This window comes from Oncorhynchus kisutch, linkage group LG6 (genome assembly GCF_002021735.2).
Source record: "Oncorhynchus kisutch isolate 150728-3 linkage group LG6, Okis_V2, whole genome shotgun sequence".
Classification (NCBI taxonomy): domain Eukaryota; kingdom Metazoa; phylum Chordata; class Actinopteri; order Salmoniformes; family Salmonidae; genus Oncorhynchus; species Oncorhynchus kisutch.
The window spans coordinates 29,860,583-29,877,485 of NC_034179.2; the positions used below are offsets into that span (position 1 = coordinate 29,860,583).

At 40.6% G+C, this 16,903-nt stretch overlaps 1 protein-coding gene across 4 annotated transcripts; it reads right to left on the reverse strand.

Moving 5' to 3' along the window:
• Window positions 1-315: 315 nt before the first annotated feature.
• On the reverse strand, window positions 316-16,696 carry prps1a (phosphoribosyl pyrophosphate synthetase 1A). 4 transcript variants are annotated; one of them, XM_031826567.1, is made up of 8 exons: window positions 16,519-16,689; window positions 16,281-16,409; window positions 14,146-14,335; window positions 9,751-9,849; window positions 9,397-9,521; window positions 8,888-9,061; window positions 8,522-8,681; window positions 316-2,410 (listed from the first exon to the last, which is right to left on the reverse strand). In XM_031826567.1, the coding sequence occupies exons 2-8, from the start codon at window positions 16,400-16,402 to the stop codon at window positions 2,318-2,320; spliced, it is 963 nt and encodes a 320-aa protein (XP_031682427.1). In that variant the 5' UTR covers window positions 16,403-16,409; window positions 16,519-16,689; the 3' UTR covers window positions 316-2,317. The 4 variants fall into 4 exon arrangements, with proteins under 4 accessions (XP_031682427.1, XP_020340958.1, XP_020340959.1 ...); XM_020485369.2 differs by having other exon boundaries at window positions 16,281-16,696; XM_020485370.2 differs by having other exon boundaries at window positions 14,152-14,335; window positions 16,281-16,695.
• Between the last annotated feature and the right edge of the window lie 207 nt (window positions 16,697-16,903).

The following is a 16,903-nucleotide window of genomic DNA, read 5'->3' on the forward strand; positions in this document are numbered from 1 at the left end:
AATCAAATATGGCACCATCAGTAAAAACTGTGTTTTTGTTTGATAGCCATTATTTGATACTCACCACACAAGACCAGTTGATAATGCTAGACAACCGGAGTCAGCCAACCGCCAAAGTCCCCCCCCCCTTACAGATTGTTCCATTTTTGTGTGATGCATCTACCCCAAAATAAATGGTTTATTACAGCAAAGGAATATAATGCATACATATAAAAACAGCAACTTTAGACAGATCTCTGCTGACTGACAAGTTCCCCAATCATAGTTTCACTTTGAATTGCATAGATAAAAAACATAAATAAATAATGAAAACGATTCAAACTTAGATATAATTTTATTGTTCCAAGATCATAACCCAATAAATCCATTTCAAGTATCCATGTTGTGGAGGGCAGGATCTCTCATATCATGGAAGCAATGTTAAATCCTGCACATTTTCCACATAAGGCAACAAGGATCCTCAAATCAATCTGCAGATGTCTTTCTTAGAGTTGACTGGGTTTTAAAGGGAGTTAGTTTCAGCTCAAAAATCAGACTAATTTGAACAGTAAAAACATCATAAAGATTTGATTCTGGGGTATAACGGCCTTGCAGTGTATTGCGCTTACCAGTTATTAAAGCAGATAGTCGTGTTTGAGAGTTATATAGCTGACAACACTTTATAATCAATCAAAAAGAGAAAATATTAGGCCTTACACATACGCAGGATTTTGAGCTGCTCAAGCAGTCGTTTTCTAAATGGACGAAGACTAAACTGAAGTTGAAGGGGCGCATGCTACCCCAAGCGGCGAGTGCCCGAAGGATTCCCGAGTTTGAGCGCTGAAGTTCCTTTAATAATTTGAACTTTCCAATACCTCGCAAAACCACTTGGGTTAGTAAAGCTAAATTAATGTGACAGCAACATTAGAAGCTCCATGCATTAAAGACCTTATTGCTTGACGAATAAAAGATGTCAGATGTGCAAGAGACATTGAATCACATTCATTAGGTATACACGTGTACAAAATCCTTCCATGACAGACTAGGGGGTTTCAAATTGATTCCACGGAGAGCCTAGTGTCCGCAGGTTTACGGTTTCCTTTCAATTAATCCCTAGATAACCAGGTGTGGGAAGTTCCTTGCCAATTAGTGACCTTAATTCATCAATCAAGTACAAGGGACGAGCGAAAACCAGCAGACACTTTGCCCTCATGGAATGAGTTTGACACCTGTGACATACTTGCCAGGTGAAAGCTAGCTCTTATTGAGATCACCTGTTAAATCCACTTCAAAATCAGTGTAGCTGAAGGGGAGGACACAGGTTCATGGATTTTTAAGCCTTGAGACATGGCTTGTGTGCCATTCAGAGGGTGATTGGGCAAGACCAAAATATTTTAGTACCTTTGAATGGGGTATGGTAGTAGGTGCCAGATGCACCGGTTTGAGTCAAGAACTGCAACGCTGCTGCGTTTTTCACACTTAGCAGCGTCCCGTGTGTATCAAGAATAGTCCACCACCTGAAGAACATCCAGCCAAACTTCACACATGGGCCAGCATCCCTGTGGAACACTTCACACCTTGTAGTACAGTCCACACCCAGACAAATTGACTGCAAAGGTGTTCCTAATGTTTTATACACAGTGTGTTCGCACAGCAAGTGATGCTTTGATTACAATTACATAAAACCATGCAACTAAATATTTAAATCATGGTATCAACATGCCAAGGCATAGAATTAAGGACACTTTAACGGAATTGTGAACGGCAAGTGCTTCCTAGAATATCGCATGAAAAACAAGCTTATTTAGCATAAAGACAACTGAAGACTAGCTTAACTAAAGCAAGGATGTAAACAATACACAGTGCTTTATTCTTGAACTGTGCCAAAAGCACCTTCGTCGTAAAATTAAAAATACTGTCTAGGAAATGCAAGTGGGTAGCTTCACATTTCAAGTCCCCCCCCCCCATATAAAAAAAATATCAGTGACAAAAAACAAACAAGCTCATAAAACAGAACTAGCCATCTTGGAGCATTTCTCTCAAATGGGGCGTCAGCAGCAATGTAAACTACGACTTTCAATCTTACAATAGACAATGCTTATATGTAACAACAACCTGGCATATTATTACACCAAGTACCTCAAATCTGCATTTGACAAGACAAAAAGGTCAAACCTGTAGATAGCCAGTGCAATAACAGAATATTGGAAAACGTAGCCTACCCCACGGTAGGAGTATTTACTAACTACTTCCATCCCTTCTCTTGACACGGGAAATGAATGAATGGGCTGTGATTGTGGTGCTCCAGACATCCCTCCTTTGGTACAGGTTCACCTTGTTACAAGGGAACATGGCTGAAGAGATACGACACAGACTCCCCGTTGTGTGTCCGGCGAATAGCCTCTGCCAAGATCATGGAGATGTCAATAACCTGAAATGAGAAAACGAATTAACAAACCAGAATCTCACTCAAGACTTCTTGAATATTGCCTCACAGATAACTTCAAACCGCCAAAGATAAAACAATTGGTCAACTAAACACCAGTGTGTGTGTAATATATCAGTGCACTTGGAAATTATTCAGACCACTTGACTTTTCCCCCCATTTTGTTATGTTACAGCCTTACTCTAAAATGGATAACAAATAGTCCCCCCCTCATTAAAATCTACACACAATACCCCATAATGGCAGAGCAAGAATAGGTTGAAATTGTTGCATAGTAAACCTGATATCATATTTACATAAGTATTCAGACTCTTTACTCAGTACTTTGTTGAAGCACCTTTGGCAAAGATTACAGCCTCAAGTATTTTGGGGTATGACGCTACAAGCTTGGCACACCTGTATTTGGGCAGTTTCTCCCATTATTCTGTGCAGATCCTCTCAAGCTCGGTCAGGTTGGATGGGGAGAATTGCTGCACAGCTATTTTCAGGTCTCTCCAGAGATGTTTGATCAGGTTCAAGCCCAGGCTACTCAAGGACATTCAGAGACTTGTCCCAAAGCCACTCCTGCGTGGCTATGTGCTTAGGGTCGTTGTCCTATTGGAAGATGAACCTTCACCCCAGTCTGAGGTCCTGAGCACTCTGGAGTAGGTTTTCATCAAGGATCTCTGTACTTTGCTCCATTCACCTTTGCCTCGAGCCTGACTAGTCTCCCAGTCTCTGCCGCTGAATAACATCCTGCCATCACCACGGGGATGGTGCCAGGTTTCCTCCAGACGTTTGGCATTCAGGCCAAAGAGTTCAATCTTGGTTTCATCAGACCAGAGAATCTTGTTTCTTATGGTCCGAGTGTCTTTAGGTTCCTTTTGGCAAACTCCAAGCGGGATGTCATGTGCTTTTTACTGAGGAGTGGCTTCCGTCTGGCCACTACCATGAAGGCCTGATTGGTGGAGTGCTGCATAGATGGTTGTCCTTCTGGAAAGTTTTTGCTCTGATATGCACTGTCAACTGTGGGACCTTATATATAGACAGGCGTGTGCCTTTCCAAATGATGTTCAATCAATTGAATTTACCACAGGTGGACCAATCAAGTTGTAGAAACAAAGGATAATCAATGTAAACAGGATGTACCGGAGCTCAATTTCAAATCTCATAGCAAAGGGTCTGAAAACAAAGTTCTGTTTCTAATTTTAATACATTTGAAAACATTTCTAAAAACCTGTTGTTTTCGCTTTGTCATTATGGGGTATTGTGTGTAGATAATTATTTCAATCCTATTTTAGAATAAGGCTGTAACGTAACAAAACGTGGAAAAAGTCAAGGGGTCGGAGTACTTTCTGAAGACACTGTAGCATAGTTTCACAGTAAAGAGACTAGGACAATGCAATACACAGTAAGAATTCATCAAGCAGATACTGTAGTTAAGGCAACATGCTGAGCCATGGAAATGAAGATTGACAGCCTGCTGCTTAGATAATCATTGGACATTGTTTAAAGAGGTTTCTATGGAGTGGAGGGAGGTTGGTATGTGTGCTCTGTACTGGTGTCATGTGATCTGCTATTTGTGAAAGCAAAACATTTGTCCAAACTTCAGCCACTTTCAGTGAATTTCTTACAGTTCAGAAAATGAACTATAATTAAATTATTTTAGAAAATATTAATATAATATTCCCAAAGTGACCTAAAACCTGCAACAACAAGTAAAGCGTTAGGTGCTGAGGCAGGGATTCACACCTAGGGTTGGGCGATTTATCAAATTAATTATGTTTTAGCGCGATATTCCAAACGCCTACGTCACAAGAATCTCTATAATTTGTTTTAATGTATAAGCGCTTAAGCCCACTTGTTCTCATGTCTATATGGTCTTGTCGCTTTCACTTCTGCGATGGTGCACATTCCTATTATCACACACACACAAACAAAGATGAAAGAAAACCACTTGTCAGAGGTTTCAATTTGCATTTGAGGTTTGGTCCAACAATCGGTCATAAGGACATCGAAACACATTGAGAAATTATTTTACTGTAATAGACAAGAACTTAAAAAAGGGTAACATTGGAAAGGTTGTCTCTCAACTCCTCAAATTCCTCGATGAGCAGACACTGGAAAAACAGGAGTATCAATGAATATTGAGTCTGGAAAATGAATGCTCAGTTTGTCAAGTGCGGGTTACCCCTAGCAGCATTTTAGACAGACTTATTTTCTAAAATGTGCAATGAGCATAAACAACAATTACATAAGGAATTGGCAACTCGTTCTCATTCTGAGAAATAAGGTAGGCCACTTGAATTCAACATCTGAACAAAGTGGATAGTCTGTCATGCTGTTCAAACAGTTGGAGACTGACAGAAGGGTGTGTTAATTATTCAACTGTTCTACCTTGTTAGCAAGCAAATTGATCCAAATTAGCTAGACTTTAAATATAAAGATTAGCTGGCTACTCACTAGCACATGGACTTGTGCTTGAGAGATGTTTATGAGGCCAGTGTTCATTTTCTATACTGCCTGCTAAGTTGGTCATTATTAGTGAATGTGCATAGTTCTGGTTAAATTTGTAACCAAAAGCCATTTTCAGACTTACATTTCAGTTATGTAAATTATGTTTTATTTGATGACTTTTTTTCCCATTGTTAGTCATCTCATCTCTATAGAGCTACTGCCAAGAGAATTCTCTTCGGTTATATTCACAGCCGCGTATATTCCCCCTCAAGCAGATACCACGACGGCCCTCAAATAACTACACTGGATACTATGCAAACTGGAGGTTAGAGGTTGACCGATTAATCGGAATGGCCGATTAATCAAAAGGAATCAGCCAAGACCTCCACAAGTCTGGTTCATCCTTGGGAGCAATTTCCAAACACCTGAAGGTACCACATTCATCTGTACAAACAATAGTACACAAGTATAAACACCATGGGACCACGCAGCCTTCATACTGCTCAGGAAGGAGACGCATTCTGTCTCCTAGAGATGAACGTACTTTGGTGCGAAATGTGCAAATGACTCCCAGAGTAACAGTAAAGGACCTTGTGAAGATGCTGGAGGAAACGGGTACAAAGGTATCTATATCCACAGTAAAACAAGTCCTATATCAACATAACCTGAAAGGCCGCTCAGCAAGGAAGAAGCCACTACTCCAAAACCGCCATAAAAAAAAGCCACACTATGGTTTGCAACTGCACATGGGGACAAAGATCATACGTTTTGGAGAAACGTCCTCTGGTCTGATGAAACAAATAGAACTGTTCGACCATAATGACCATCATTATGTTAGGAGGGAAAACGGGGAAGCTCGCAACCCAACCGTGAAGCACAGGGGTGGCAGGATCATGTTGTGGGGTTGCTCTGCTGCAGGAGGGACTGGCACACGTCACAAAATAGATGGCATCATGACGTAGGAAAATGATGTGGGTATATTGACATCAAGACATCCGTCAGGAAGTTAAAGCTTGTTCGCAAATGGGTCTTCCAAATGGACAATGACCCCAAGCATACATCCAAAGATGTGGCAAAATGGCGTAAGAACAACAAAGTCAAGGGATTGGAGTGGCCATCACAAAGCCCTGACCTCAATCCTATAGAAATGTGTGGGCAGAACTGAAAAAGCGTGTGCGAGCAAGGAGGCCTACAAGCCTGAATCAGTTACACCAGCTCTGTCAGGAGGAACGGGCCAAAATGTACCCAACTTATTGTGGGAAGCTTGTGGAAGGCTAAACAATTTAAAGGCAATACACTCAATTAGTATTTGGTAGCATGTAAACTCCTGACCCACTGGGAATGTGATGAAAGAAAGAAATAATTCTCTATTATTCTGACATTTCACATTCTTAAAATAAAGTTGTGATCCTAACTGACCTAAAACAGGGAATTTTTACTAGGATTTAAATGTCAGGAATTGTGAAAAACTGAGTTAAATGTATTTGGCTAAGGTGTATGTAAACTTTGACTTCAACTGTATGTATATATATATATATATATATATATATATATATATATATATATATATGTAATAATGACAATTACAACAACTTAATTAATACTTATTTTAACTTAATACATAAAATCCATTTAGTCTCATATCATCAAACGTTCAATTTGGTTTAAATAATGCAAAAACAAAGTGCAAAAAGTAATATAATATAATAATGCAAAAAGTGCAATATGTGCCATTTGAAAAAGCAAACATTTAAATTCCTTGCTCAGAACATATGAAAGCTTTTTCACGAGTCTTCAATATTCCCCGTTAAGAAGTTTTAAGTTGTAGTTATTATAGGACAATTTCTCTGCCATTTGTGTTTCATAGACCTTTGACTATTCGATATTCTTACAGGCACTATAGTATTGCCAGCCTAATCTCGGGAGATGATAGGCTTGAAGTCATAAACAGCACTGTGCTTCAAGCATTGCAAAAAGCTGCTGGCAAACGGAGGAAAGTGCGGTTTGAATGAATGCATACGAGCCTTGCCGCTGCCTACCACCGCGTCAGACTGCTCTATCAAATCAGACTTAATTATAATATAATAAACACAGAAACACGAGCCTTGGGTCATTAATATGGTCAAATCCGTAAATTATCATTTAGAAAACAAAACGTTCATCCATTCAGTGAAATATGGAACCGTTACGTATTTTACGGAACGGGTGGCAACCCTAAGTCTAAATATTGCTGTTACATTGCACAACCTTCAATGTTATGTCATAATTATGTACAATTCTGGCAAATGAATTACGGTCTTTGTTAGGAAGAAATGGTCTTCACACAGTTCGCAACGAACCAAACTGCTGCATATACCCGGACACTGCTTACAATGAACGCAAGAGAAGTGACACAATTTCAGGCACTGCATTGGTTATATGTAACATAGGACAAGCTAGTTAAACTAGTAATATCATCAACCATGTGTAGTTAACTAGTGATTATGTTAGTGTAGTTAAGATCGATTTTTTAAACCATTTTATATAAGATAAGTTTAAATGCAAGCTAGCAACTTACCACGGCTCCTTGCTGCCTGCACTTGCATAACAGGTGGTCAACCTGCCACGCAGTCTCCTCGTGGATTGCAATATAATTGGCCCTAATCGGCATCCAAAAACGCTGATTACCGATTGTTATGAAAACTTGAAATCGGCCCGAATAAAATCGGCCATTCCGATTAATCGGTCGACCTCCAGTTGACACGGTCATTGATTTATTTAGAATTCAAAGCACACTTAACCAGCATGGCTACCACAGCGATACGCCACCCCATCTGGTTTGCGCTTAGTGGGACTATCATTTGTTTTTCAACAAAACAATAACCCAACACATCTCCAGGCAGTGTAAGGGCTATCAGACCAAGAAGGTGCTGCATCAGATGACCTGGCCTCCACAATCCCCCAACCTCAACCCAATTGAGATGGTTTGGAATGAGTTGGACCGCAGAGTAAAGGAAAAGCAGCCAACAAGTGCTCAGCATGTGGGAACTCCTTCAAGACTGTTGGAAAAGCATTCCAGGTGAAGCTGGTTGAGAGAATACCAAGAGTGTGCAAAGCTTTCATCAAGGCAACGGGTGGTTATTTTGAAGAATCTAAAATATTTAAAACACTTTTTGGTTATTACTTGATTCCAAGTGTTATTTCATAGTTTTGATGTCTTCACTATCATTCTACAATGTAGAAAATAGTCCAAATAGAGAAAAACCTTTGAATGAAGTGTCCAAACTTTTGACTGGTACTGTATGTAGAATATTGGCCTGTTGGAAATTACAACTCCCTACTACTCACAGTTCAGGATGGGATCTGAATTATCTGTAGAGAAACTGTGCAACGTGCGTGCGCCTTGAGCTCAGAAGGAAAAAAAACAAATAAAATGGAACTCAAACAAATTGAGTCAACTTCTGTCAGTTGTTTAAAAAACAATCTACATTTCAGTTAGTTGCTGAGCACTAATTATTAGTGGGTCTTATGGTTGTGGAAGGCTTATATTTTAGCCTAGGTATAATTTTACAAGCCCTGAATTCATTAGATTATTACTGTTTGACATGCAGTGTATTTTACCTTTAATTGTACAAAAAAATATATATTGCGAATCTCCATATCGCCCAGCCCTATTCTGACCTGTATTTTTGAACAGTGTTTCATCTTGTCCTCCTGTGGGATGGTATTCGTGACAACCACAGCCTCAAAACAGGCATTGTTAATGCGGGTGATGGCAGGGCCTGAAAAGATCCCATGGGTCAGGATAGCGTAGACCTTTGTAGCTCCAGCAGAGACGAGCCTGGATGTCCAGAAGGAAAAAAAGACAAACAAAATGGTAAACTAAAATAGGTTCGAGTAAACAACCTTGCTATCCAATTTATATTTTCAGAGACTGTTCCCTAAACAAATGTAATAGTTTGTCAGTATCGGTTGTACATTTAAAGATTGAATATTCAGTCTCTGCTCTGTAAAGATCTATGCAGCTAAAACACAGTAGTGACTCACTTATCTGCAGCATGGCAGATGGTGCCGCAGGTGTCTGCCATGTCATCAACTAAGATGGCCACTCTGTCCTTCACGTCCCCCACCAGGACCATGCGGTCCACCTCGTTAGCCTTCTTTCGCTCTTTGTGGATGAGAGCGAAGTCCACATTCAGCCTGTCTGCTATAGAGGTGACCCTGCAAGGGGAATCCACAGATTGGTGAGGTTATGGTACTACAGATGATATCAATTATTCCACAAAGTTACATCACATTAAAATTAACATAGAATTATAAACCAGTTTCTTACTACATGATAAATCGCAAATTACAAACACATGCACTGATGACAGTATCAAAAAGATTGTTGCCTATTACAACTAAATGGTTGTAATAATGAATGAGGTGAAAGTAACAAACACGTCAATGAATTGATCCACAATCATCCTTTCAACATGCTGATATTTCTAACAACTAAAATCTGTCCCTTTCAATTGATGAAGCATCTGTAGGCCCATTGGTACCCGCTTTACCTTTTTGCTCCTCCGGCATCAGGAGACACAATGGTGCAATTCTTCCACTCATTGATGTTCTCTTTTATCCATTTCAGCACAGCTGGCTCAGCGTATAGATTGTCCACAGGGATATCAAAGAACCCCTACAGAGGCATACAGAGAGCAAAATCATGATAAGATACAGGATCATTAGTCAGTGTCCTCAAACTTCCTTACTTGCAACAGCTTTTTGGAGAAAATGTAATGTGGCTCATTATAGTATTTAACACAAGTATAGTCTAATGAATATTTTGTACATCTTACTTGTGAGTCCTACACCAGTGACTACAATATACTGATGGAATGAGACAACTAATGTGCCAGATTGCTCACCTGTATCTGCGAGGCATGCAGGTCCATGGTGATAATGTGATTGGCTCCTGACACTGACAACATGTTGGCCACCAGCTTTGCAGAGATGGGTGCCCGACTCTGTGAAGAAGAACATTGTTAACCTCTATGCTTATACAATGCCTGAAGGACCATTGAGCCGCTGTAATTATATATTTTTTAAATATTAAAAAGGAGGAATACCCATCTCTTTTCTGAATTAGCTTTGTCAGTAGGGTTGTAAAGGGTAGGAAACTTTCCGGTAAATTTCCAGAAATTTCTCATGGGGATGTTAAGCCCTGGAATTTTGGAAATGTTGCTTAAATTCATCAAAAGAAATAGCTTATAACAGTGAACCATTTTTTGTGCAGCACACATAAGTTAATTATAGGTCTTGTGGCATATTTTGGTTAAACTATCACCAATTCAATGGAATTGTAACCCTCTGCATGCACAGTGCATTCTTCCATCACATGTACAGCTGATTCTCAAGATCTTGCACACTAATGAGATGCTATTGAGCCCACACTACTACACTGTCTGAGCCAAGGACTTACATTCTTTCTGGTCAGTTTTGATTACAATACTGGGTGGGGTGAATATATTTTATATCACATTTTTTGTTAACAAGTAAATAGTAGCCTACAGCAAAGTGTTAAAATAATTTCTAACTTGCTAAATTCTGCTAGTTCGTTTTTTCTACCATGGTTTTAGCTTGCTTGAGCCTGCTGACTGTTAATTCACCTGTTTCCATACATGCTTCATTCAAAAAAATATATCTTAGAAAGGAGTTGTTTAATCTAACTGCTAAACTATTTCTGTACATAGTTATTACTTTTTGCTCATTTTTTTCTAATCTTTACAGGAAAATGCCACGGGCACTATCTGATGTGTGGAGACTTTTCACTGCAGCTAATGTAGAAGGAAAAGCTGTGTACATTTGCAAATACTGAGCCAAATCATGTGAAGAATGCAACAAAGATGCAGAATCATCTGGCCATGTGCATAAAGTTCCCTCAGCTCTCACAACAAGCAACCTCTGACAAGAGTCCCTCTACTTCTATTCGAGGTGAAAATTATAAATCAGACACCGTATCGATAACAGCTCATGGTCCTCCTGGAATCAGAAGTTTTTTGGACTCCATGGAGGAACGTAGTCAGAAATGCTGATGAATGTCTTGTTCGAGCTGCGTATGCAACTGGTTCACCTCTGATGCTCACAGGCAATGTGTATTGGAAGAGATTTCTGAATGTTCTTCGCCCAGCATACCCCCCTCCAACCAGACATGCTTTATCTACTCATTTTCTAGATGCAGAGTTCAAGTGAAGGTCAAGCAAATCAGAGAAAGCAGACTTTTGCAATCATATCTGATGGGTGGTCAAATGTTCGTGGGGAAGGAATAATTAACTACAATAAATAAATGTTTGACAGTCTCCTGGAGGGGAAGGAGTCTCTCCAAGAAATGGTCATATCACAGTCTGCCATCAAGAGGATCCTCCTGGATGATGTATTTTGGGAGAGAGTGGTAAGCAACCTGAAACCTATAGCAGTTAGCCATTGAACAGATTGAGGGAGACAATCCCATACTGTCTCATGTTCAGACTCTACTTGCAGATGTAAGAGAAGAAATCCATACTGCCCTACCCACTTCACTGTTGCTCCAAGCAGAGGAAACTGCAGTTCTGAGATACATCAAAAAGCGTGAAGACTTCTGCCTGAAGCCCATACACGCCGCAGTGTACATGTTGGACCCCAATTATGCTGGCAAGAGCATCCTGTCTGGTGCAGAGATCAACAAGGCCTATGGTGTCATCACTACTGTGTCTCGCCACCTTGGCCTGGATGAGGGCAAGGTTCTTGGCAGTCTGGCGAAGTACACTTCCAAGCAAGGGCTTTTGGATGGAGATGCAATATAGCAGTCGTGCCAACATCTCATCAGCCATCTGGTGGAAGTGCTTTTGTGGATCGGAGGCTCTTCCCCTGTTGCCTCCATCATCCTCCAAATCACACCAACATCAGCCGCCTCAGAGCGCAACTGATTCTTGTTTGGGAACACACACACACACACACACCAAAGCACACACCTGGTTGACCAATACAAGGATAGAAAAATTGGTAGCCATCCAGGCAAATTTGAGCCAGATAATGAGCCATTCTCAAAGAGGTTGGAAAGTGACAGTGAAGATGAGGCCTCAGAGTCTGATGTTCAAGAGTTGGACATTGAGGAGGTCCAGGGAGAAGACATGGAAGCCTCAGGAGGAAGACAGTAAAAACTAAAGCTTTGGTTTTCATTTTACAGAAACACATTGAAAACGTTTTTGGGAGATACGATGAATCATTGGGATCATTCAATATTCCCTTTTTTTTTGATGTTCAGTGAAATCATCCCATGTGAAGAGTCAACTCATTTAATTAAAGTTCAATTCGTAGCATTTTTTTTTCTATTGGAAGGATTTAATAATTTGCAATTATGTCTACTTATGATAAACCTTTTACCTTATGTTTCCATATAATAATGGTAAAATGTATGCAATGCAAAAAACACCTAAAAATGGTATTAATCATTTGCATATATTTCTGTTAATTCCCATAGAAAGTTTCCACCTCAATATTCCCCAAAATGTGCAACCCTAGTTAGTCCATTCAACCAAAGTGGTTCGTCCAACAGGGCATTTTTGAAAAGCAGGCAAATATTTGCTGAGATCAATCAAATCACTGACTGATTGATAGTGCAGAGCAGCGGTTCCCAAACTAGGGGTTACGAGCCCCATTTGCGGTCTCCTGATATTAAAAATGGGGTCGCGGGAGAATTTCATTCCCACTGTGAATTGCTAGGCCCGCTACGCTATGAAACCACACACTATTGCAGAGACATTCATGTCACAGGACGCAATTGATATAGTGAAAACAATGTGTTGGGAGGCAGAGGTGCAGAAACTCACATCAATACCTTTGTCAAATAACACAGCTAAACTAAGAATTAATGCTATTGCTAGCAATCAAAACAAAACTGACAATGACAAACTCCCCAGCTTATGCTCTCCAAATGGAAATTAGCTGTGAGGGCCGAGATGCCCATGCATTGACTTTTGTTCTCTATACACATCAGGGAATGCTATTTACCAGGACCGATTGCTCGGTCTCACGATTCAAGAGCATAAAACGGCAGAAGAGATGTTCAGTTTGCGGCGTGGCCATATTGACGAAAAACAAATTCCATGGGCTCAAACGGTAGACTTTTGCACAGATGGGGCTCAATCTATGGCGGGGCAGGGCAAGCCTCTGCACTCTAGTTATGAATGTCTCCCTCTCCCATATGGATATACTGAGAGCAACTGGCAGCAAAAGAGCTGAGCACAGAACACTGAGAAATTGCAACAGGTAACTTTGATTGTATAAACTACATCCACTGCACACACACCTGTTCGCAAAACTATGTGGAGATATGGGATCAGAGCATGACAATGTTCAATTTCACACCAAGGCGTGGCAGTTATCGAGAGGGAGTGTTGGAAAGATTTTTTCGCATTGAGAGATTAACTGTTGTCATGTAACAGACATATTTGGGAAACTGAACGCAAGCATGGAGGGGAAATACAAAAACATGTTACAGATGAGTGAATCAGTGGATTCAGAGGATAGAATTCTTATTGGAGAGTCTTTCCAAAGTGAACCATGACACCTTTCCTCAGCTGTGCATGTTTCTAACAGAAAACAGAATCATTAAGTGTCCCACACGAGTGATGGCTGCTCACCTCCAAAACTTGGAAGAGCACTTTCTGACCTACTTCCCAATCCTGACTCAGTTGACATGCGGGTAAGTGAAATCAAACAGCTGATCAAGCAGTCATGTGACCGAATGCTGCAGACAACGGAGGCGTTTTTGTTCCCGACTCAAAGTGAATTACCTGCAGTCTCCCTCTAAGCATTTACAACTCATGGTACCCTTCGCCAGCTCATATCTGTGTGAAGCTGGATTCAGTGATCTTGTCTGCATTAAAACCAAATATAGATCCAGGTTGGATGTGACAGCAGAGATTAGGTGCACACTTTTGACCACACCCCCTGACACGACATGCATCAAGCACACCCATCTCATTAGTGGCAGTGAGAAGAGACATCAGACTAATTTGCAAATTACTGTCATAGCCCCATATTAAAAGTATGTGATAAGTTGAGAAGACACTCAGAAATAGTATTAGAATGTTTTTCAATTGACTGCCATTGCCCCAAATAAAAAATAAAAAGTTAACATTGGCAGTTAATTACAACAAAAATGTCCACATGGTTGGGTCCGTGAGAATTTCAGAATGGGGTCGTGGGCCAAAAAAGTTTGGGAACCCCTGGTGTAGTGTTGGTGCTGTGAATAAAGAACAAACCATTTAAGTTTCCCTCACCCCCACCTTGTCCTTCTTGTCTTGTCTTGCATATGGGAAACAGGGGATGACAGCCGTGACTCGCGAGGCAGAGGCAATCTTACAGGCATTGATCATGATGAGGAGCTCCATTAAGTTATCGTTAATCTCACCACAACCACTCTGGACAATGTAGACATCCTCTCCTCTGACACTCTCCCCAATCTCCACGCTGCAGGAGTAAATCATGTGGTGTCAGACAGTAGACTATACATGGTGACAGGCCCATAACAGGTAGAGAACAATAAGATCATAGAATCATGGGCTTCCAGGTCAATGGATACAACTCAATGAATGAATGTTCTGTATATTCACAGTTATACATTTCTGCTCTACCAACTATTCTGTGATCTAACATTATACCAACAACATAACTTGAAAAAGAAAGAGGATATTGAAGAACCCTATGGATGTCAACACTTAGGATGAGGGCTATTATTACAAACCTCCAGGTAAACAATATTCTTAAGCTTTTCACATGTCAAAGGCACCTGCTACTTATACCCTGCAACAAGCAAGCAAGTCCCATGTCTACTGTCAAACAGGATCATTTTACAACACTAGTAAAAACACAGTACAACTCAGAAGTACTAATATGGTTATATGAAAATAATTTCAATTGGTTTGATAAGACTGAACTCCCGTGATGGATGGAAAATAATTTGTTGCAAGAGTACATCGCCTACCAACTTCACCTACTGCTAGAGGGTCAGTGTGAGTGCAAGCATCAAAAGGAAGTAGAGTAATACAATTATAAGCTTTTAGCCTGACAAATTGGCTAGAAGTCAATTAAGCAAAAAAAGATTCCCACTACTTGGAGGATGTAAAATTAGCTAGCCAAATGCCGCTTTCAAAACTGGGACCTCGGAAATCTACGACTTCAGAGCATTCAAGACAACTGGAACTCGGAAAACTGGGGGGGAAATCGTTTAAAGGTAATTCAGATCGGAAACTCTGGCCTCTTGCCGTGTTCAAAACTGGGAACCCTGATATCTCAGACTTCAGTGCGTTCAACACTGGGAACTCGGAAAAAAAAACGATTTTAACGTTCATCCAACTCGGAAACTATTTGCAGAGCTCTGCATTTCCGACATGAAGATCACTGACGTCATGATTTGACCTCGTATTTTTCCGAATTTACAGTTGTTTTGAACGTGGCATCTTTCTAGAGTTTCTACTTTCCGTAGAAAGTACGAGTTCACAGATGTCTTGAAACACCAACAGTCAACCTGAATAAAGGTGATGATGCCATGATCTCGTGCAGCGTTCAAGTAGTAGTCGGAACTAAAAAAACTCGGAAATGTCAGACGTGCTAACTGGCTGGTTATACACGTGCTGCAAGTTAACAAACCATACATTTCTGAGTTCCGAATATCACGTGAACGCGGCATCCATGCAGAAGTAGCGCATACTATTCACACGTGAGGGACAATTAATGGTATGTGATTCACTGTGAATGGTTTAATGGGAGAAAGTTAACTAGCCCGCTCTGCTTGCTAGCCATTTATACATGTAAAGGGCCACGCAGGGGTTTCCACTAGATAGCAGCCACAACGTCAAAATCGGGTAGATCGTAAAAAATGACATTGTAAAATGTTAACATTTGCTGTTTGCTCTTAATGTAAGGTTAGGCATAACGTTAAGTTTAGGTTTGAAATCACATTTGATTATGTATTTTAGAAATAGGCGGGGTTTGACATTGTGGCAACAAGTGACGATCCCATGAATGGTCATTGAAATGACATCCCACGACTACAATCCAAACGGTTTTTGGGAGTTGAAGTTCGAGGCCTCCTTCCCTTACCCGGTCTCATTTGATGGTAAATCTAAAATTGCCAACAACTAGTTAACTAGATACAAACCTGTACCAGTAGTAGATGCCAACCGCCGTTAAACTCCAATGCCCGGTTTGTGGTAAACTAATCGTAGCTACTATAGCTAGCAACAACGACCACTCACTCGCACTTTCAATTGGCCATGTGGGCTAACTTTAAACTCGCCGTTATCTAACGTTGGCAAACAATTACTACAAAATTCACACATGTCAAAAATAACTAACGTTTGCTTGCAATATAACTGGTATTCGGTAAAATCTCAATTGCTTAGACACAACCTACCATGTCTCCTGATTGCTGAATTTTTTAGTCACAACCTTCCCCAGTTCAAGTCCCAGGCGGTCCGCAATTTTCTGACCAAGGTCCGGATGAGAGCTGCCGCTGAATATCTTTATGTTAGGCATTTTGGACCTACGAGGGATACGATTGAAGTAGCCAAACACCCGTAATTACATAAATACACGGCTAACAAGAAAAAAACATACATAAATGCTAGCTAGATTCTCTTTAGCTAACCCACCAACAGCCAAGGAGGCGCGCTTGGGATGGTGAATGATTTTTTTTTGTCTAGAGGTTGGCTGGGTTACTCTTACTATACGGTGCCCAAATTGATGACCCGGAAAGCTTGTGTGGTGAGAACTCGATCGGTTGAAATACGATAGGAGCGCTCCGTAAACCACGCCCCAGTGGACAGAGCTAAGCATGTTGCACCGGGACACGTTTTATAGCCTGTAATTTTGCTATGGGTCCGCGGTGGTTCTGTGTAGACTAGTTATGCTAGTATATTTGAGACCAATGTATTGCAGTTCATTTCGTTTCTGATTTAAGTAAAATATCTGAGTAGTAGTCCTAAATAGGGAAACAACGAGTCCCAAACAGTTCGCAACAGAACATACCAGAGGGGG

Coding starts and splice junctions, on each gene's coding strand:
- prps1a (XM_020485369.2), bottom strand. CDS start 16,402: ATGCCTAACATAAAGATATTCAGCGGCAGCTCTCATCCGGACCTTGGT. Junction 9,522..9,750: donor TGCATGCCTCGCAGATACAG/GTGAGCAATCTG, acceptor ATGCCTCTGTAG/GGGTTCTTTGATATCCCTGT. Junction 9,062..9,396: donor GATGCCGGAGGAGCAAAAAG/GTAAAGCGGGTA, acceptor TTCCCCTTGCAG/GGTCACCTCTATAGCAGACA.